Here is a 23,888-nt window from a genome sequence, read left to right as displayed (position 1 = left end):
CGATGAAGATGATATAAAGTTAGTTTACTCCTGCGCCTCCTCCCTCCATGCCTTAATGAAGGATATGTTAGAATGATTAGGACATTAGATAAGGCTTTTTATGACAGTGATGCTTCATTCCTGGATAGAAATTGTTAAATGGATCTATAACATTACTATCTCCCAAAATACTGATACCTACAACACCATATCTTTCTTAGGAGCAAATGTAGTGTTGGTCTGTATATGTCCTTAAACACAGAAGTACAAAAACAAAAGCAACAAAAACCAAAGCAGCAACCTTTTCCAGATCATTCTGTCTATTGAAGACAGTTGGATTAAATGAAAAAAATAAATTTAGTGAAACTTACATTGAGTCAACAATATAAGGCTCACTTTGGGGGAAGGGGGGTGGTCACTAACTCAAGACTCCTATCCCCACAGCTGTATCATTTACAAAATTTAAAATACATATTTGTTACAGCAAAGAAATGTATGAACATTTCTTAGTCACATAAAGAAGCAATATGGATGTGTCACATAACGGAAAAGCATTGTACCAGAAGTCAGGAAATACCTGGATTTAAATCCTTGCTCCAGTACTTAGCTGTGTGACCTTGGGCACCTCACATCACTTCTATGAGTGGTAGCTTCTTCATTTATAAAATGAGAATAACAACATTTTATACAGTTATCCCATAAATCAAATTAGATTTCAAAAAATTCATTTAAAAACTTAGTAAATCTGAAAGTACTAAATAAGTGCCAGGTATTATCCTTGTGAGTATGGAATACTGACTAGAAAGCCACTCTTGGAGTCAAGAGGCTCTGACACATGCCAGATACAGGGATGGGGAAGTGACTTATCTCAGTGCCACAGGCAACTCCTTAAGACTTTAAAATACAGATGTACTGTCCATTCATATCAGTAAAGGGGATTTCTACCCTGAAAATTCTCATTATTTTGCTTTTTAAAACTCCAAAAGTAATATAGGTCACTTGGAGAAATTAACTACCTTTACTAGTTTTGATATTTAAAGGAGTAGACCTCCCTCTCAAAAAAAAAAAGTGAACAATATTCTAGTTACTAGACTGAAACCCACTTATGTTGGATATTTAGGAACATGGCAAACATCACTTTTAAAAATGCACTTCAAAACAAAGCTAGCTTCTTGTCTCAAAAAGTTTTAGATTTTTCAAATTCACTAAATCAAAAGTACTTACCAGTTAACAGGTTGAAATTGCAGCGTGTCCACTGGTCTGTGTCTATGTTATAAGAATCTATATGTCGTACAAGGATGCGATCATTATTGTAATCAAGGTCATTGCCCCCCAGGACGTAGAGCTTCCTCTGGACAGCAGCCATGGAATGGTATACCCTTCTCTGCGGCATGGGGCTTCGACTGATCCACTGATTCTGCAGATGGGAGCAAAGCAGAACTATGCCTGTGATGGGGTAGGAATGTTTTCATGGTGGAGAGACTTCTAGATTATAAAGTTCCTGGAAGGTGGGGACTATAGTTTTCCATCTTTTTACACTCACCACTCAGCAGAAGTATCTTACATGTAGCAGCCCCTTAAAAGAATTTTTTGAGTTGCATTTATGACACTTCCCCTTTCCTCCTGTGTCACCCCCTTAGACCCCCTCCCATCCCTCTTAAGTTCACAGTTTCAACATGAACCTTGGTAATAATGACTGTGAAACATATGAACCTCAGGCCAATAAGAATAAACATGAAAAAAGAACCAAAAACTGAAATATTTATGTTAAAGGCTTTGGAGAGAGATTCACACAGTTTTCCTATCTTTAATGAAATGACTTTGAAAATAATGCCCATTTGTGGCTATGTCTAATGCAGTATGAGAAAACACAAGTTAGTGCTAGCTACTTGTCTCAACCCAGTGGTTACTCGTTTAAGCAAGTAACTTCAATCCAAAAGTATTGTGTGGCTGGAGACTTTTGTTACTCCTTGTGAACAGGGCCACTGAAGGACTCCCTGGATGGAGAAGGAAAAGGTATTTTGCTGCTTTCCAAAATTAGCTTTTTGGGGCAAATCTAAAGAATGATCTGCCAATAAACCTCCTCTGATGCCATAGGATTTAAAGTCCTGTGAACACTGCTATGACCTCACTGTGTGACAAACTAGAAAAAGGAAAATTTAGGAATTCTATATCTTAAAGGAAAAAGTGTCTGATATTGTACCAAATATGATTTATCATTCATATTTGGTTCTGGGGGCACCTGAGTGAGAGAAAAGACTAATAGAAACTTACCCTAAATAGGTCTCTGGTCCAAAATTAGGAACTCAATGGCTAAAACCATCTCAAAAAATCAAATGTTAGATCACACTTCAGAGTTACAAAGATTTTGATAACTGCCCCAGAGAGGCAGATAGCCCTAAGAACTTCCTTTTTATATTAAACAAAAAGCATTTTTACTAAGAAAAATTGGAACTTGACCAGAAAAGTCCTTGTGTTTTGAATGGTATACTTTCAAAAAGAATCTCCTCAGATCATGTCATCTCCAGGGAATGGAAACTAAGCTCATCCACACAAATATTAATTCATTCATGGCAGGCGTTTCTATAGGCTCAGTTAAGTTTGCCTCTTCTTTTTCAAAGGTATTTTTAGATAGAAAAATGTGTTTTCTGCCATTTGAAAGGCACACCATTTTGTCTGCCACCCTTTTCTATGTGTAGATGTCATGCAAAGACAACAACTGTTCAAGCTAATTTTCAAATCAAACACCCTTCCAGCCAAATAACTTCCTTAATAAGAAAGTCAAGGTTTCCTTCAGGTATTTGGCCAAGAAATACCTTTAATTAGGCTACCAAGGCCTAGGCTCCAAATATGCTTTCTTCAGATGCCTTCTATCAGACTCCATATTACAGTATTAGGAATTAATTTTTGCATTAGCAGTCCTGTCCCCTGCCACAGGACTATGGACGCCATCTGGTTTGCAAAGCCTGCCTGCATCCCCTGATTATATCTTTAGCTTCCTCTACTGCAGTGCCTTCCAGGTGAGCCGCCAACCGCTGCAAAGGCAAAGAAACAGAGGGGCCTGGCGGGGTCATTCCTAATAAGCTAGCGTGTGAATACTAATCAGTGGTGGGGAAGCAGAGGTCACCCCAGCCTGCCTGTTGGCAGGTAGCAGTGTGCTCTGTGGCAGATGGCGGGCATTATCGACTCTCCACAAAGGCCTAGAGGAGAAGCAAGCACCCAGGCTGAATGATAGAGTGATTGAGATTCTGTGCAAGATGTAAGCAGATGTGATGTTTGCCAGCACCCACCGTAAACAATATGCCAGTGGAATTTTTAAAAAGAGATTGTGTGTACAAACATGAAGCAGACCTCATTTGAGAAAAACATGAGCCCTTCCTTTCCACTTTAACTGTGTCTGTGCCAAATTCGAGAGACTGCCATTAATGATCCCGTCTGGGACCTGGGACAGCTGACTCACTGACATCCCCAGTTATAATCTCTGAAGCTTGCAAGCTCTCATAACTCCAGGAAACACAGAGGGATAGGTAGAGATGATGGCTTCTCTAATGTTCAGAATCGTGTGATGGTTAAAAATGCATGAAAAAGATGCAAAAAAGGAAAGCTGAGCTGGTGCTAGATGCATATTTTTGGCCCATCCCTGCTCACGTCACCAAAACCAAACTGATATTTCATGTCCTTGATAACTTCTCTGGGTGAATATAAAAACCCAAATTAGACTATTTTGAAATGTTCCTTTAATCTTGAGAAAGATTAAACATGGCCATGAGTAGACAAATGTAAAATTCAGCAGACATCTGGTAAATTTGTTGTTTAATCTGGAAGAAAGGGGCTGATTTGTAGCTGTAAGCCCAGGAAATAAAGAAAAAAAAACATTTAAAATATATGAGGAATGGACAGAGGGAAGGCCAGACCTCATTAGAATGTTTACAATTCAAACCCTGGCTGCTGATGAGTCAACAGCAGAGACAAACTACAGGCATGTCTACCTCCAGCTTTGCCTGACTACTGCGCTGCCCTGGAGAGATGGAAATTATACAATGAGTCCCTCCCAGAAAGATGCTCCTGACCAAAGGATAGAGGGCACTGGGGCTAATTTAAACATCTCAGTCAAGGTCTTCTAGATAAGAGCGGAGAGATGTATATAATAACAATACCAAAGAACACCAAACAAATATTTTTCCCACCTAATACAGACAGGAAAGAACTGTGGGAAGATGGAAGAATTTAAACCACAGAATTTTCTTTAGCTAAATTTCATAAGATAGAATGTTCATTTTCCTTACATGTATTATACATTTCTATACATACACACATACATACATATATAGAGAGGAGAAAGTAGAGATATCACATATGTTGGTAATATAGTTAGAAAATACATCCTACACCAAATGATAACTTGAAGGTAGTTTTACAATCTGTTTTCAGTAGGGTTGAGCTAGTCCTTACCTGGTTGGGTTCGTACACCATTAATCTGTTCTGATATTGTGCAGTATTAGTTACCCCACCTGTAATGGATTAACATGGTTAAATCTCTTCATGAACAAGACATGGACTGTTCCCCAAATAAAAATGAAATATTACTGGAGGGAAAATGAACCACCACTGAGCATTCGTTTGTGTGCCCTAATGATAAACCTATGACGTGATTTAAGCTTATATTTAAGTAGCTTCACTTTCAAGCAACATTTTGGAGGTCATCTATTTAAGAGGAAGCAACAAGTGTGCTGAGATTACCAAGACTGGATGCAGTCAGATTATCAGAAATTGGATGAATAAGGAGGGAAAAATAGCTACACATCACTTGGAGAAAAGGGGAAGAACAGATGGAAACTCAGTTGTGAGAAATGCTTCTGGGTGGTTTGTCCCAAGGACACGGAACAACAGGGACAATTCTTAGCCAAACATTTAACTTTGTAAATTCCAACAGTTTGCGTAATAGTACACAAACAGCTTCTGCCTATTTGGAGATGCTATTTCCCAAGACCACAGTAATTTAGCATAAATTAAATAGTATAGGCTGGGGTCCATAGTTGTTCTGCTTTAAAAAAAAAAAAATTAAAAGTGACTATTTAAACTTTAAAACTCTTCAAAAACTCCTGGGTTTGAAACTCTCTTGATTGCTTGCATAGATCTAAGGAGGTCTGAGATCATCTACTTAACCAAAAACTCTTAAATATATTTCATGCTGCTCCCAGTTTTCCCCTATTCTGACTTCTTTCCAGGCCTGTCGTGTGTACAGAACAACACACAAGGTAATAACCATTTGCTCAGCATGAATTTTTACAATCAAAATGCAAACCTCTAAAAATGAGCGTGTGAAACGGCTTTGTGGAAGAAATGGCGTTAGTGGACATCAGGAGAAGCTAAAAAAAAATTACCGCAAATATAAAAGCAAGCAATTTCTATCTTAAGTAGAAGAAATTTTAAAAATAACATTCTCACGTATTATGTTCTAAATCCTGGCCCGAAATCAGCGGCTAAAGCCAGGAACTATTTAGGCTAGTGAATTTTTTGTTTATTTAATAGCTTCAATATGGTAAGGCCACAAAGAAATATAAATTTTTTATTTTCTATGCATGTATGGCACATACCTAAAGTTCTCTTCTATGGCAATCTCATAGTCTAGCAGCACACTCAGTATAATGTACAAATTCTCTGCAAGGGTCACCACTTTCAATACCATTTAATAAGCGTAATTCAATTAAATTCTACAAGTCCATGAGTAGCCGGTATGTTTAAAGTTACTATGCTAGCACAGTGGTGCCAAGTTAACAAGAAAAGAGTTGAGCTAATGATAACAGATAAGTAAATAAGACATTAAAAAAAAAAACAAACCTAAATCTGGCCAATCACTATTCTCCCATTTCCCCCCAGTAAAGAATTTGAATCATTCATTTAATTTTCTAAGACCATTTTTAACTAGAGGTTAGGTTTCATTCCCTCTAAGGCAAGGAACTCCTTTTAAGATCAATAGGAAATCTGCCTGTGGTATAAATCCATGAAGAATACACAAATGAAGTTCTAGTATCTAAGTGAAAACAGAACTTTGCATTTCTTTAAGACTATCTCCTGTCTATTATAAAAATCAAAGGGGAAAAAAAAAATCTGTCGCACTGAAGAAAAGATGGCAAGTAACTATATCCCCTCAAATATTTAAGATAAAGATATGTGCCAAATATATTAGTAGAATGGATTAACTTTTAGCATCTCTTATCCTTTGTGAAACTTTTATTACCTAATTGTTCCTACCTAGCATAACAACAGAAAATGAATTATCAAGCATCCACTGAGATTACATGTCTTTGGTGTTAAAATGATTAACCAACCCTGGCACAGGGTACACCAATAAGGAACGTAAATGTAAGAGAGGCACAGGAGAGCTTTAGCACAAGCTTCGATCATGGAGGCTGCTGAACTTGTTGCAGAAGGCCAAGACCCTGCTGACATCGACTTCAGTAAAACCGTTGAAGGCAGTGCTTCACATTTTCGTGTATTATACTTAACAGATTTTGTTTGTTAGAGATTAAATGTATAGCAACTACATTAGAAAGTCACTGCTGTAATAAACAACCTTGGCAGTTCATACCTTCTCTTACAAGATTCTCCAGTATTCTCATTACTATTTATCATTTTCCACAGAAGCAATCTTTTTTTTTTCTAATCTGTGCTCAGTAATTAGATTTCCTTAACATATGTATTTTCATTCATATAATAATATTTAGAAACGAGGAGTCAGATTACTAGTGGGGGGGGGAATGACTGTTATTTGGTTGATCAGCACCAGGATGTGAAATGCCAAGAGGCTCGCCAGCAAAGCAATGCTGTAACTTTTGCCAAGTCACCATCGTGAAGGAAAACCCCAGAGTGTGCTGCTGCTGCTCCTGCTCCCATGAAAAAAACTCACAAATAAGCACATCAATAAAGCCACTTTCCTTAGCACACATGCAAAAAGAAAAAAAAAAGACGAAGCCCCCAAGCTCTCCCTGCTCACATTTCCTTGATCCTCTGCTCATTTGTAGACTTTCTTCATTGCATTCCCTTCACACCCACTCTTCACTTTTAGATTAATCTGCTGAAATGAGATGCTAAGGATTTGCATACAGATTTGACTACACAAAAATAGATATGGAATTAATAACAGTCTCTATATGTTTTAATTTCTCCTAGACTGGAGTACCCTTGCCTGCAGCGGTATTCTTGGCTTTGAAAGTCATCAAGCTGATTTGTCTGCTCTTAGGTTAGGATGCCACATGCTGCTACACTGTCCCCCGCAATCAAAGCACTTGCACAGATAGATTCCATGCCTGCCCCTATCAAGTATATTTTATAGATTGGCAGTTTTGATCTCCCTCCCCAGGGGGATAATCTGCATCTTAACAGCTTTCTATAGATACATCTGTCATTAAATATGCCATCTTGTATCAGCATCAATTTTCAAAACCAAGTTTTCCCTAACTTTGAAGTGCCACAGTTGAACTTGAGAATTTTCAACCAAAATTCAAAATGAGCAGCCTCATCACATGCTCCTGAACTGTGACTTCAAAAAAGAAAAATACCGCTGGCTACAGAAAGTCACCGAGGTCTTAAAGAACTGCCGGGAGAAATGAAAAGTTAACACACTGCTAGAAGTGAGAAATGATTCCTATCACAGGACAAGACAATAGCAAGACATTTTCTTAAATTTCCCCGGAAGTAGTCTGCAAGGAACTCAGTAATGAATGGATGCAACCCACCATAGAGAAAATAAAAGGATGGTTAAAAAAACCAAATACACTCTCTGTCTACACTTTGGGGTGCCCTCTCAGACACTTAAAGCTGTGACAAAGACAACAGCTAGTGAATGCTTGTTTTGTAAAAGGCAAAGGGAAGGAGAAGGAGAAAATGGCTCTCTTTGTACTTTGCTCTTAGCAGGTCAAGTCTGTGGCTAATTATTTTTTATACATATAAAAATAATACTTTTATACTTGATAAATTCAATACATACTTATGGACAAAGGTATTTTCCTTTCGTAGCTCACAGTGGCCACAAATACCACCAACTCTGCTTCCACTGAAGTCCCCCCCAGCCGGTAACTAAGGAATCAGCCCTTGTGGAGATGGGACCTGGCAATCATTCCTGTCTCTTCAACAGTCACAGCTACTAACACCCAGAAAATAAAGTTATCTCCACCAAAGTCAAGTGGCTTGACTGTCAAATGGCTCAACAGGAGAAATATATGTCATTTTATCAATGGAAATGACATTAAAGAAGATGCAACATGATCATGTGCTTTGCTGCGGAGCCCTTCTATTGATCTGCCATTGAAACGTCTCACGGGTCTTTTCCCCCCTTTTTAGAATGAGCTCCTTGGGAGTCTTGCTTTTTTCTGGTTGTATTCCTAATACTTAGCACGGTGCTTAGAACATAACAGAAGCTTCTTAATTCATTCGTTCACACAGCACTGGCCAAAGAGCAGAATACATTCAATAAATATATATTAATATATAAATAGCAAAATAAATTTAGAAGCCATTATATATCAGCGGTTCTTAGGCTCAACAATACCTCATTCACATCAGGTATCTGTGAAAAAGCCTTCAGAACTCTTACCAAGAAAAGCCACCTGAGATGCTTCTTGGCAACCTCCTCACAATATTATGTATTTACTAGGTGCTCAATACATACTTGTTGAACCAAAAAAGAAAGGAGATATGAAGATTTAAGTTGGTACACTTCTGCTCCTCACATTCTGCTTGGCAGAGAGAGGGTGCCCCCCAATTCTTACTGCAGTTTTACGTTTTAATAGCTGTGCGCACAACATACATGTATACTGCACAGTCATCTACACACACTACATATTTACATACATCTACATACAATCACGTGTGTATTTCTTTGTTCTCTCTCCCTTGTTCACTAGTGTCGGATGCTTCACGATACCATGAACCATCCTGCCAGTGGGGCTTTCTTGGCAAAGGTACTGAAGTGGTTTGCCTTCTCCAGTGGATTAAGGCAAACAGAGGTTAAGTAATTCGCCCACAGTCATATGGCTACTGACTGTCTGAGGCAGGAGATGAACTCAGGTCTTCCTGAATCGATGCCCAACGCTCTACACTGAGCCACTTAGCTGCCTACCAAATAGTAAATACCTCAAAAATACCTGTTAATTACATAATACACACACATGCAATCATTTAAGCAAGAATCATGTGTAAGCAACAACTTAGTTCCAGGTCCTGTACTAAGCTTTGCTGAGACAAAAACAAAAGAATCTGGCCTTGAGGATCATGTTTATACACAAATGCATCCATCTATGGTGGTCCAGATCTGTGATCTCATGGCTTTGGGGAACTACTAGGAAGGAAGTGCCCTCTACCCATGCGGATCAGCAACTCTTCTCCCCATGACAACCTGAGTTGCCAAGTTGGTCAAACAACCATTAGAATATCTGTACTCCCTATGCCATGTTACTTTTTATGCTCATGTGTAAATACACACGCACACATATAGAGCCAGTGCAAGACCATCCCCTGACACCTTCGTGTGACACTGGGCAAATCACTTAACCTCTCATTGCCCCAAGCAGCTCTCTAAAACCACAGATTAGAAAAGACCGAAATCTGCATTGGCAGTGGGAGTGTCCTCACAGGTAGTTCTCCACACCAAAGAAAGCACAGGCTTAATACATATGTACATGTATGTAGGTATGTCTTTTTTTTTTGGTGGAGGTGAGTGGGGGAAATTTGTATTATGCATATGTGCATATGTAAATCTCAGTTTGTCTTCCCTCAATCTCCCCCCCCATTTCCAAAATAACTCAAAACATTCACAGCTGAATCTTTTTTCTATGCCCTAAGCTAAGAAATGAATCTATTTGCATCAGGCAAAGAAATAAGAGCCAAGTGTATGTATTATTCACTTCAGCGTGCTGCTAACGATAGAAATAGTTCCAGCCAACGTAGGCTACACAGGGTTAGAAGTGGAGCATACACAGAGCATGTAAGAGTAGGAAACCTCTCCAGTGGATTCTAACATGGTGGAAACAATTTCAATCAAGGATATTTTTGATAGAGCAGCTACTTGCATAGAATCTTCCTCAATTCATGCATTAAATGAAGAATATTATTCCTTGTTTTAACTGTCACACATGAGGAAGCCACAAAAATGGATGGGTAATTAATTCACTCAAAATCCCCGGAGAGACTTTCACATCTACAGTATATCTATCTGTAAGGAAAAGATTTTTACACGGGGATATTTGTTTATCATACCAGTGTAGAACATCTCATGTAAATAAACAGGTCACTGACCCAGGGTCTCACGTGAACGTCTACAGCACTGAAGTAAATATGAACAATGCAGGTTTTTCATGAACAAGAAATAATGTACAAACAAGGTTAAAATCTCTAGTTTTAGCCACCCACAAAGACAACTGGGTGTCCTCTAAAATCTTTTAGATGCTCTGATCCTACTGTAGACTGTCACCTCATATGATTAAGACTGTTTTCGTATTTTAGTAGCAATGCTTTTATTTAGAGATTTTGAAATGGAAAAAAAGTAAATACAGAATCAATGAACCGGAATAAATCTTATGGTCCAGCCCCCACTGCCCCTTCTACTTTTGCACAGCCACCTAGTGGTAGTACACACTCACATCATCCCCAGTGGGTGAATCTAAGACTATTCAGGTATGTACACACACATACAAAATACACACGTATGTACTTACATGTATGTGCATGCACACAGATGATTGCTTTAATTACTAAGACTGCTAGTAAGTTATTTCCACATTACAGCCCACGTACTTTACATTCACTTCCCCTACTTGATCTCCAGTTAAAAGATAAGGAATAATTAGTATTCTTTAAAAATAAGCACTAATAATAGTTCCTATTTATATAATACTAGGATGCAATGCAAATACTACTATCTCCCTTTTGCAGATAAGGAAACTTAAGGACATAAGAGAACCAATGACTTGCCCAGGGTCACACAGCCAATAGATGTCAGAGCTGGGGCTCAAAGTGCAAATGTTCTTTTTCCTGTTTCATAGTGCCTCTCATGTCCCCGAGGAGGGTTATGAAATCATTTATGGTCTAAGGGTCCAGAGCTATTTTGGGAGGGTGTGAATAAGGATGTGATTCAGTTGTTTTCTTTCCTCCAAAAAGTGACTTGTTTATAACAGTTACCTTATGGGAATATAACCTCAGTATCAGGTGCAATGCTCTCCGGTCCATATATCAGAATACTAAGGGAAAAGGCTGAGGTCAGCAAAGCTATAAAGTTGGAGATTTAAAAAAATTTTTTTTCAACTTATGTAATATTGAGACTTATAAAGGAGATCTGAGTCATTAACTTGTATTATAACTGGATGTGAGTTGGAAACATCAGTTTTATAACTGTTCCCAGGTATTAAAATAAGAACCAAATCCATAACCAGTCAGTAACATTCTAAATAACTTTCCAGCACCCTTGGAACACCAGGCTCTACCCTATTCTCACTTTCTGCAAATCTCAGTTTGAGAACCTACTCCAGTATAAAGTGATATGTAAGGTCCCAATGGGGCAGGTAGGTGGCATAATGGATAGAGTGCTGGGCCAGCAACGATCATGTTCCTGAGTTCAAATCTGGCCTCAGATACTGACAAGCTACGTGATCCTGGACGAGTCACTTAATTCCTTTTGCCTCAAGGTTCCTCACCTGTCAAAAGAGCTGGAGAAGGAGATGGCAAACCACTCCAGTATCTTTGCCAAGAAAACTCCAGATGAGGCCACAAAGAATCAGACATGACTGAAACAACTAAGCAACCCATTCACCAAAGAAATAGGGCTATCTTTTCTTCATCATATCTGTAGCTTTGTGCTAGTTTCTCAGTTTGTAGCTGGAATCAGAAAAATTAACAGGGTAAGTAGTTACACAGGGTGTTCCAAAAGACTTAGTGCAGTTAAATTGCAGTAAGACTTGTGAGACACCTTGTGTATAATGAACTAATGATTTATTTTCTGGAAGATGGTTTTTAGGGCTTGATGTAATGTATCCCACTGCAGAGATCACATTTTTTTAAAATAAAAGAAGTGCAATGCAAAAAATTTGAGCCATTTTGATCTATACTACACTTATTTTACTTCAATATTTTCATTTCAAGTCTAAATGGTATGCAGTTCATTTGTGAATTAGGTCATGGTGTCAAATGCTGTTGGCACCAGTAAAATTTGACTACCTCTAACATTTTAAATTATTTGCTAATGGCTATCTCCACAGAGCTTGGTACCTGGGAGTTCCTCCGAGCTTCTTTTCTCACTTTTAAAGCATATATTGACAGATTTCAAAAGTGTCTTGACCCCCAGTGGAGAAAAAAAAGATTGAAAATCCTGCTCAAGTCTTCAATAAAACCTTTGCTACCAAACAGAACACCAGAAACCCTGTGTGGGAACCCAGCCAGGTCCTCATATCTGCCGTGTTCCAATGTCTGCCAGATCTCAGAAGGATGCCAATGTTCCAGTCCCTCATCAATTAGCTGAAATGCTTCGGTGAGCTGGTAGAGGATTCAAGAATTGGTTTCAAAAACCTTTATCACCTTCCAGAAATAGGGATTTCATATTTAAGATCTGTGACACCCAATGCAAATAATACATCTTTTTTATTTTTTAAGAAGCTCACAGAAAAATCTAGTTTACCCTACCATGAGTAGTTCAATTTATAATTTATTTATTACATGTAAGGATGGGAGAAAGAAGTGGCCAGATTAAGGTACTATAGATGTCACTGTTGATCCCCTTTCTTTCCAATTGCAGCTCTACTGCTGCCCCTGGAAAAGTGGAGGTTTTCTTCTCAGGCACACAGCAGGGCAGAAGGAGACCTGAGAAAATTGTGATTGTCTTCATTAATGGTGATTAAAATAGGCAGCCCATGTTAATGCAGGAAAAGAACAAAATAAACTTACTTTATGGAAGAGCAAAAGGGAAAGAAAGATCAAACTTGTTTGGTTTTTTTTTAAAGAAAATAGCAATGCCATGTTGCAACAGAGAAGGTCACTAATTTTTTGGAGTAGAAGTGTGCTTTCACTGGCATTAGGAGTTTCTTAGAAAGGACCTTAAAAAATGCAAATCAACATTTTCTCTGCAACTTGCAGCCTCAGAGAGTTGCTTGGGGTTTGGAGAAGTTAAATGACTTGCTCACAGTCATACAGTCAGCATGTGTCAGAGGTGGGCCTTGATCCAGGTCTTCCCAGAACAAAGGCCAGGTCTCTATCCATTATAGCAAAAACAGCCAAACTCAAAGACAGACAGATCCCTCCTGGCTGCATACTGACTTAGAAAACCAGAAATTAACATTAACCCTATTCTGTTCTATTTTTCTTTATTTTGTTAAACATTTCTCAGTTGCATTTTAATCTGGTTTGGGCAGCACTCCCACCCGTGACACCTCTACAAGCACATCACACCACTCCAGTTGCTTAGTTTTGCAGTTATACCGTCATGGGGGTAGAGTAGATTCTATGCTAGGACATTCCTTAAGAGTTATATCACAACTAAAATGGAAATACGTTTTACGTGAGTGTGCATATATAACCTATGTCAAATTGCTTATCATGGTAGAGATGGGGGAGGGTAGGGAAAAATAAAATTTGGATTTAAAAATTTTATTAAAAAATGAATGTTAACAATTTTCTTTACATGTAATTGGAAAAAATAAAATACTATTTTAAAAGAGTTATGCCTCGTAAAGAAAATGGTAAGGATTTGAACAACTTATAAACTTTTGGGGGTTGTCAAAGAGTCTGATGGGAAAGAAATAAGAAAGAATATGTACTAAGCATTCCTGAGAAATAAATCGTAGCCAAATATGGGCAAATTTACTGTAATTTTCAAGAGGATGACACAGTGACAACATCTGAAATTAAATGAATCAAAGACAAGGATGAAATGTGGTAGAAAATGTAAATCATAGTAACTCGTGGTCGCTTCATCATTCCCACCCCCGACAAGTAGAGGTTTATTCCCAACTTTATCTAATACTTGTTTTCCACCTGTTTTTTTAAATGTCTGTACAGAGCTACCATGACCCACTGTAAGTACGTGATCTTATCTTATCTTATCTCTTGAAACACTATCTCCAACATGTATTTAATTAGAACACTATCATAGCTCATTCAAGAGATGAGGCTTTTATTAAAACATATGTGTGTATTCATGTCCATTGGTGTATGTAACTTGAAAGATGAGTAACTGACACTTCTGCTCATTTATCTTCCTTTTCTTCTTTTAGGTTGCTAATTAACCCAAACTTCATCTCTTAATTTATCTAACCCATGGTTCTCCTGAACTGGCCCTTTTCAGTGACACTAAAGATAAAGCCAAGAATTGATACAATTATCCAGATATTGTAGTTCAAACTCCTACATTATCCAAAGAACTACATCTTATCTTCCTTAAGGACAAAATGACAAGAAATGTGTAAAGTGCTAGAGGGCCCAAAGAAGAATTTCATAATAGTCAATGGTGTTTAAAAGGGGGGAAAACAGGGCTAAATTACTGAGTGAGGCTATGAAATCTCCATCCCAAAGTGGCCTTCAAATAGGTTGTATGGGTGATGACAGAAAGGGTGATATAGTATAAAACCTCTGAAAGGAACTTCCATCCTTTTGAATCTGTGCTTCTCCATGGCATTGCCTTGGAAGACTAGTTCAATCAGTTCCATTAAATATAACAAAACAAGCCTCATCCAACAACAACAAAAGATTCAATTTTCCATATATCGTGGCTAAACTAAGTATCTGAAGCTATCCTTGAGAATATCATTATTTCCTAAATTACAACAATGGGAACTACATGTCACACTAGCATCCCAAAAGAGCTATCACTGTATTTCCCAAAGTAGGATAAAGGAAACAAAACCCAACAAGTCAATTCCCTTCCTCTTTAGATATTGGATAGAAAATCTACCCATCCCAAAACAGTGTCATCACAGAGTATGACAAAAGTAGACTTTCCAAGATGAAGCTTCCAAAGGTAAAGGTATGGCAGTTCTGTGGCTTGGCTCCTTTACTCTCTGCACGAACAATGAAAAGAAAAAACTGGATTTCCCACAAAGTGGGAAATTTCTCACATGTTCAAAAGCTGGCTACATGTAAATTCTATAGACCAGGGTCACTGATGTCTCACAGCCCCCTCGAGGGGTCTCATGAGGCCTGGGGATCCCTTTCCAGAATAGCTTTTTTAAAAAAATGCATACAACAAAAAACAGGATTACAAAGCAAATACAGCTTTTTAAATATATTGTTAAGAAGTTCACAGACTCCAGATTAAGAATGCCTACTACAGTTCTTTCTATGACTTTCACCCTAGTGTCAGCCTCTTTATCTATTAAATCAGAAACTTGAAAGGAAAAAAAGTGGTCCAGAAATCCCCTTTTTGAAGGTCAAGGTCATTAGGTACAAATTCCAGATTGCCATCTTTTCCAGCACAATATCAGTGATGGCATTTCCACCAAGATCCTTTTTCAGTTTTAAAGGTGTCTGAAAATACCGGGCCTCCTACTAACACTTGAGAAATACCTAAAGTCATGGAATTTAAAGCTCCAAACCCACCAATAGGGGGGTGTAATTTATATGAGAAAGTATTTGGGGATTTAAGTATCTGCCTTAGGAAAAATGAAGACTACGAAATTTGGAAAAATCACATGGTTTAAATTCAAACCAATAAGCGTTTGGCCAAAAAGGGAAGGCTGTTGACACTTGCCTGTATGTGAGGGCTGCTGGAGAAGGGAGTCACATAAACTGGTGGAAAGAGAACTGCTTTCTTAGTCCAAAAGACAGCTGGAATTTTGCTTCACACACTTGGACAAGTCCCTGCACATCTCTGCCTCATTTTCCTCATCTGTAAAATGGGGGTCTACCTACACCATCAAATGGAATAGTGTCTGTAAAAGGTAAAGTGCTATGGAAGTGCTTATGATTACTGTTGTTGCACGTGTATCACCTTGGATGGACACAGCAAAAGATTTTATTTAGTTGGCCTCAAAAATAAACACAGAAACTGCTAGTACAGTTCACTGAATTTCAGAGTTGGAAGAGGTTTCATTGGCAATCTCCTCCACCCCATACCTAGAGAATGATCCGTTTTATGGTATCCCATGGATCATTCAGCCTTTACAGGAAGATTTGCAGTGATGGGAAAAACACATACCTTCTAAGGCACTCCACCCAGCTTGGGACAGGTAATACTCATTATTAGCAAGTTTTTCATTTACATTTAGCTATAAATCTGCTTTTCTTAAACCCAACTCTAGTGCTCCCAATTCCATCTTCTGAGACTAAGCAGAAAAAATTAATCCTCATTCCCTGTGAAAGCCTTTCAAATAAAACATCCAATATCTGTTAGCCATAAGCTGAGACAAGCAGTCAGAACACTTCTGGTGAAAAACAAATATTCACATACGATCTCTCAGTCTTCAATTATTTGGCATGTATATGACACAACCCAAGAGGATCATGGATTTTGAGCCAGAAGGAACCTCAGGTATAGGACTAATACACCTCATCCAATCCATTCATTCTACAATGGAGAATGCTGAGGTCTTTGGCAGTTAAATGGTCACAAGAGTAAGATGGGATTTGAATGCAGGTCCTCTGATGACAGAATCAGCATTTTTTTCCATTGTACTACAGCTAAAGGTCCCATTCTCACTGTTCCTTCCTGGTAGAAACACCCAGGGGTAGAAGGTTACCAGTTATCATCAGATTATTTATTTCCACTAGATTTTACCCTATTCCCCACTGCTTTCCCTGTCCAAAAAAACTACTCCAATCTCCCTAAATTTTTCTCAGTCCTTTTCTTTTTCCTTTAATCTTCAATAAACATTCTACTAGGGAATTCATTTTTTTCTTTCCTTTTCAGGAGTAAACACAATGAACTTGGACATATTGCCTAACATTCTTCTATATGTAACTTGTTACATCTGAGTGGAGTGATACAATCCTATCACCTGTAGTGGTGTCGCTATGGAGAGCTGAAAAAGTACTAGACCTGGAGTCAGACAATAATGGGTTTGAATCCTGTCACAGGCAGTTACCATAGTTAGCTTTCTGACTCTGGACCAGTAATCAGGGTTGTTGTAAGAAGATAATACATAGGGGGCTAGCTCTGCAAACCTTAGGGTACCATACAGAAATGTTAGCCACAATAAAGGTGGTGACAAATATGATGACAATGACCGGAAAACTGAGAGATCTCCTAAAAGAAGGTTCTGTTCAATGGTGTTGCTCCAAACTGAAGGCCCTTCTAACTGCCCAAGGGTTGACTGGACAGGAAATCCTGCAAATGGAGTACAGAATGTGCCAATGACCCTCCAAAAGGAAGTATCTGACTCTCAATAACATGATCTTATCAGCAATGTGGAAGTGATGGTGAATGCCACACAGGAATTAAGGAGGTACTTGTTATAGGGTTATTAAGAATTCACTAGTTCCAGTAACAGAACTTCTAAGTTCTAGAATGACCTATGGATAGACATTTTTGACCAAGAGGCACAAAGTTAGTATGTTAACAGTTACTCAATAAAAATATGTTGACTTGAAGAGAAAAGCAGACAGTAGACTTGGAAGTACAACCAGAGCCCTATGCCATCCTACATCAATTGCTTGTTTTTGACTTAATTCATCTAATTCATGAAATCAGGATGTGATCTTCTCACTTCTGCCCAAACTCCTATCCTTTGAATGCTTCTGCAACTGGCACTGCCCTGGAAGACTAACTCATTCACTTCCATTAAGGATAACAAAACAGGCCTCATCCAACATTTAGGTTGAACTTTTCGTATCTGGGGCTTGAATATTTGAAGAGACACAATCCCCAAGATTCTTACTGCCTGAAGTGGGAACTAAATGCCATCTTAGTTGAGTCACTCAACAAACATGAAGTGAAAATAGATTCAACCTATCTTTCCAAGTTAATTACACATTTACCTCCCTGCCTCCCTGTTACCTGCATGACATTCTATCCAAACTGGTATACTTGCAGTACCTCATATGTGGAATTCTATTTCTTACTTCCCTGCCTTTCCAGACACTCTTTCCTATGCCTGGAATTCTCCTGTGCTCACCTTTGCCTCTTGGAATTCCTTGATGCCTTTAAGAGTTTGCTCAAGTTTTACTTTCAAGAAGCCTTTTCTAATTTCCCTAGTTGTTAAGCCTGTGTATTTATTTTGTGTATATCCTGTCTTTACTTACATGTGGTGCAGCGGACAGAACACTGGCCCTGGAGTCAGGAGGACCTGAGTTCAGATACAACACAGTTATCTGTTGTGTGTCCCTAGGCAAGTCACTTAACCCTGTTTACCTCGGTTTCTCATCTGTAAAATGAGCCAAAGAAGGAAATGGCAAACCATTCCAAGATCTTTGCCAAGAAAATCCCAAATGGGGTCACAGAGTTGGACATGGCTGAAACAACTCAACAAAAACAGCAAAAACACAAAAAACAAAAAACCCACTAATATGTTATCCTCCCCTAGTAGACAGCCCAACTTACCCAGGTACACATACTCTCAGTACCTAATACAATGCCTGGCATATAGCAATAAATGTTTGTTGATTGATGAAACTCATTAGTTGGCAAAGTATTCCCAGTTCTTTCAAAGAAAAAGCCAAATAAATTCAAATTATTACCACTACTCAGTGACAAGAGGAGGAAATAAAGTATAAGGAGTAAAGCCTTCTCTCAAATACATAAGCACTGAATAGCATGGGTAAGTAAAAGCAACAGATAATCTGAAAACTTCATTGTCTTCTACCACATCTTACCGCAGCTATGTGTAACAAGTTAGATGGCTGAGACTTCTCTTTATCCTTCTTAGTCTATGGTGAGAGTTAATTTTAAGGAGCTATGGAAGGGTCATCAAATAGACAGCCAGAGGGGAAAAGGGAAAATCACCTGGACAAAAGCTCAGACTGTCTTACAAATGCCCAAATCAATGCCCTACTCCTATACCTGTCCATATAGAAATTCTCAGAAACTGTAAATTAACATCACATAAAGTGTTCTGATTCATCAGAAGATGACTCTTCTTCAAGAAATACATTTCAAAAACTAAATAAACTTTGTGGCATAAAGTTTCCAATTAAGGGCATTAGACTGAATTTCACTTCTAATTTTGGCTGAATGGTGTGTGCGTGCGGGTGCAACAGATTCAGTTATATGAAGTGTCTACCTGATATCCAAAGAAGACCATCCGCCACATATCCTGCGTGACATGAAAGGGACCGATCAAAGGACTGAACAAAAGTCCATTTGTTCTTCTTGGGACAGTATCGCTCAACTGTGGGCAGAACTTGACGCAGCTCATTCCGGCCGCCTACGGCATAGAGATATTCATCCATTGCTCCCAGCACAAAATGTTCCCGACAGTTTTTCATGGGAGCAATTTCGGCCCAAGAGTTACTACGGGGATCATAGCGACAGGCAGTCCGTACAGCACATGTCCGACCGGTAGCATGCTCCACTTCGCCCCCTGCTACAAAGAGAAAGTCCCCCATGACAGCAACACAATGGTGGCTTCTGCCCACTGGCATTGGCTCCAGTTCACTCCAGTTTGCTATTGCTGCAATTAGGGCATTGTCTTGGTCAACTGGATTAAAATACCGAAGTTCTTTGACTTTACAGACCTCACGCTTTTTCCCCCCAATGATATAGAGGGTGTCTGACTGGAAGCGAGGTTTGGTCCTGCGGGTCTGCCACACTGGCTGTGCATAGATGCTCTGGTGATACTCCAAGGCCTCATTGACCAGGGCTGTTGCAGTCTCACTGGCTTGAACCAGAGGATGAGACAGTGCAACTGTATGAAGGGTGTCCACGTCCATTAGACCAAAACGAATGTACTGGAGGAGCTCATCCATGTACTGGTAATGGCAGTTATGTTCCAACCACCTCACTGCTAGCTGAAAGAGAGGGGGAAGGATTACAAACAAAAAAGAAAAAAAGGAAGAAATGGCATATAGAGAGTCAAATCATATTGAATTCTTCAATATACTAATTACTGAAATGTTTCACCTAAACACCTAGATTTTTGGAGATGGGGGTGGTTTGTTTATTTTAAACCATAACAGGAAGGGCACTGGAAAAAGAAAAACGTTGATAAAGGGGCAGAAACATTTTGAGCTTATATTATATTATATACATATATGTGTGTATGTATGCATTTAGATATAATCATACATTCCCTCTCAAATCATTAGTGATTAAATAAAGGCATTTTCCATTTAAAGAGAGTGGGCAAGGGTTTGTCCAGAATGAAAATACATTTCATATTCTCAGGTGCTAGGCATGTGGGGAGTGGGGAGGAAGAGCGCACATATGCCTCTACAGAAACATCAGTGGTTAGTAGTGCCACTGTATTTCAAGTAATATATAACAATCCATGCATCAAAGTGCTCTATCGATAAAAGAAACATAGAACAATATGTGATCATCCACGACCACAGGGTGTACTTGAGGGAAAATCAATATGACACTACTAGAATGATTTAGAAGGGGGAAAAAGGCTTTCTCCCCACCCCTTTCCTAGGTGTACCAGACATGAAGAGAAAGAAAGAGAATAAAATATATCAGTTTTGTGTCTGAGGAAGGGAGAGACATGAATTTATTTTTTATCTTAAGATATGTGTTGTTAGCACATGCAGAATGTCGGAAAACTACGTACAAGATCTTCATAAAAATACCTCACAAAGGATGTTACCTTCTCATTTGGTTTAAATATCAACGTGCAATTTTAACCTGTCATCACAGTCTAGTCTTTCTTTACAAACAGAATTCCTGAAAACAAAGGGATTGAATCCCAGAGTCATCAAATCTTAGTGCTTGAAAAAGCCTGGTACATAAAAGGTCAACAATCACAGAAAAGGAGAGAGATGTAGAAAAATAAAAACGTGCACAATTTTAAAATGAAAAGTTCTATTTAAAATTATCTCAAGTAGTTCAAATCTTTAAATAGGAGGCCTAAATTTAGCAGGATGTATTAAACCAACAAACACATTCAATACTAAAAGCATTCTACCTCAAATTAAAGGCAATAAAAACATCACTGGTGCATACCATTCTCAGCAACTGATAGGCTAACTGAAATAAAATTACATCAGAACAGAGGTATGGATCACAAATAATTAATGGGCCAAATTTTAGTAATGACAGAATAGCTAGACTGCTTCTGTGAAGGATAAAATAGAACCACAGACAGCTTTCTCACTTTCTAATCCATAAACTTGAGGATCTGCATCCTCCAACAGCTCATTGGAGCAATGTTACCAACTCTAGGAGAAAATTTCTGAACTCTCAGGAACAATTCAGCTAATCATTCTCTCTGTGCACATGCTTCTAAATTCAAGACTAATTTGGGGCTTGTTTCTGTAGCTTCTTTCTGAAATATTTAGAGAAGAGTACAGAGGTGCAATGTCATTCATATCCCCTCAACATCTACAGACATACTAGCAGACTGTTTGTTAGCCATGTTCCAGTTTCTAGTAGTCTAAAATCTCTAAGAATCAAAAGGGTTCAAATGAAACAAAATACTCACCTGAAAAAAATAATAATTTGCTTTAATGTGGCAGCACCTATATTCATCACAGATATTACAGATGACAAAAGAAAAACCCTAGTTAGTTGATCAATAATCCCCTCTCCACCAGAATGGGACAGATATCCACAATGAATGTCCTAGATCTCTGGCCACTCTAATTGCACTTGTTTCAACTGACTTGTGTTCCAACCACTTCCCTGAGAAGGTATTTGTAGCGCTCACTTTTTATTTCAAATGGTATAGTTTATTCTTTAATTACAGTACTTCTAAAGTTTCTAGGGATGGCTTCATCGTTCTCTTCAGTGCACCTCATATACTATAAGTGTGATTTTAATATTTTGCCTATAATGTCTCTTTTCTTATTTTCTGGATTTTATCTGATCATCCCTACTTTGTTCTGTTAATTAATTCCTCAATATTCTAAGAGTTTTCACCTTTTACTTAGATGCTGCAGAGATGAGCAAAGGAAAAGCAGCAGAGGACTAGTACCTCTCTAGACTTTTTTCAAACCCAGGGATGTACATCTAATTATTTTTTTCTTTCTCCTCATTAATCAGCTCTTTCTGCTTCTTAATCAATCTCCTTGCCCATCTATAAAGAAGTTTTATCTTTCTAGCAAACTATGATACATGAAAAGTACAGAAAACTTAATCCTCAGTTTCTAAGGATATCTCTATGGATAGATAAAACCCAAATCTATAATTTAGACCTGACTTCTCTTTTGGGCTGCAGGCGTATATCTCCAGCTACCTACAGGGCATCTCTACCTTGATGCCTTACTGTAATCTGAAACTCAAGATATACAGAAACAAACCAATTAAGTTTATAATCTTTTCCCAAAACCTGTACCCCTTTCTGAGTTCACTATTTTGATCAATGGCACCTGATTTCTTACATTCAAAAACAGGTCATCTTATTTAACACTTCTCTCTCCATCTCTCAATAATTCAGGACCTACTGATGATAACTTTATAATATCTTTCCCATCTATTCACTTCTCTCCATCCTCATCAGCACCACCCAAATACAAACCTTCATTACCACCAATGGGAGGTACTTCACTTGTCTCTTACTTGACCTTAGCACTTCCTCTATTTCCCCTCTAGCTCCTTTCACACAGCAAGACTGGAGATCTATTTACATGGAACCTAGTCAAACTTCTCCTAAGGCTACTTAATTGCCTCCCTTCTTTACTTGGCATGTCAGGCCTTCTGACAGCTGGAAGAACCCTACAACATAACTTGAGACCCTACCCAAATCCAGATGTAGTCTCACTCAAACACACCCGTTACTTTTCTTCCTTCATGGTTTTGCTCATTTCTTTCCTTGTCCCTAGAATGTACTCCCTCCCCTTCTTGGCCTACTCAATTCCCACCAGTCTTCTAAAGCTCAAATCAAATGTCATTTCCTCCATGAAGCTTTCCCACTCACATTCACAAAGCATTTTGCTTGCTGCCTTATGCACTTACCATTTTATTATTGTATTGTACAATTATATGTATCTGTAAACATCTTTTCTAGTGTGTAAACACATACAGCAAGTACTTAAATAATAGTACTATTAACTGAAAAGTTAACAGTACTTAACTATACTTATCAAAAGTACTTAAAACTGAAAAGATTTAATGGAATGTCATTACTGTTCCATTTCTGGTTTGCTGTTTTACTACCTCTAGAGTACACCCATCACTGTTGTTTTCATTTTCTTTCTTCCATGGAGTGACTCTTGCATATATTTTTCACCTCACACAATATGCCTGCATTTTCTCAGATGAATTTTACCTCATACTTTTCCAGTATTTTTAACTTCTCTCTGACCTCACATAATTTTTTAGCCTTTATCCTTTATTGATATCACTCAAGTCATTCTCACTTGTTAAGCTCATGTTTTCCTTTAAATTCAAGTGAATTTTAATTAAAACTAACTACTCTAACATCTGCCTCAGACCCCTTCTCACCTAGATATACATTTATAGACTTTAGACAGCATTCCATTCAGGAGGCAGGGTTCACATCCCAGATAATGAGCCAGGTTCTTCCAGTGGGATTCAATTAGGGGCTTTGGGAAACTGCATTAACTCTTTCAAGTCATCAGGATAAATCTGGTCAATTACCACCTCGGTGGAATAAACGAAACTTCTGGCAGCATACATATTCAGAAGGTAAAAAATCTCATGAAGCAGGATGTCTTAGGGACTTGGGACACTTGGCTAGATTTAGCTTCATGTGCCACACTGACGGTCTGGGGGCTCTGCTCCTTGATCCAAGATTGACTTGGGTACATTTAGCTAAGTTATTTAAAAGTTTTGCTTAATTTCATTTTTTGAAAGAGAAAATGTTATACTTTGCCAA

At 38.4% G+C, this 23,888-nt stretch overlaps 1 protein-coding gene across 15 annotated transcripts in view; it reads right to left on the bottom strand.

Moving 5' to 3' along the window:
• KLHL32 (kelch like family member 32) overlaps positions 1-23,888 on the bottom strand; it is a 296,021-nt gene that overhangs the window by 17,804 nt on the left and 254,329 nt on the right. For 11 of the 15 annotated variants that reach the window (XM_072642889.1, XM_072642891.1, XM_072642892.1 and 8 more), the window contains 3 exons: positions 19,176-19,902; positions 4,432-4,490; positions 1,204-1,396 (listed from right to left, as the gene is read on the bottom strand). In XM_072642889.1, coding sequence (XP_072498990.1) covers positions 1,204-1,396; positions 4,432-4,490; positions 19,176-19,902 — 979 coding nt within the window. The remainder of the gene's footprint in view (positions 1-1,203; positions 1,397-4,431; positions 4,491-19,175; positions 19,903-23,888) is intronic. The other 4 variants (XR_011974432.1, XM_072642899.1, XM_072642901.1 and 1 more) reach the window with 2 other exon arrangements.

This window comes from Notamacropus eugenii, chromosome 2 (genome assembly GCF_028372415.1).
Source record: "Notamacropus eugenii isolate mMacEug1 chromosome 2, mMacEug1.pri_v2, whole genome shotgun sequence".
In the NCBI taxonomy this organism is placed as follows: Eukaryota; Metazoa; Chordata; class Mammalia; order Diprotodontia; family Macropodidae; genus Notamacropus; species Notamacropus eugenii.
Note: the sequence above shows the minus strand (reverse complement) of the source record. Positions and strands in the feature narration are given on the sequence as shown.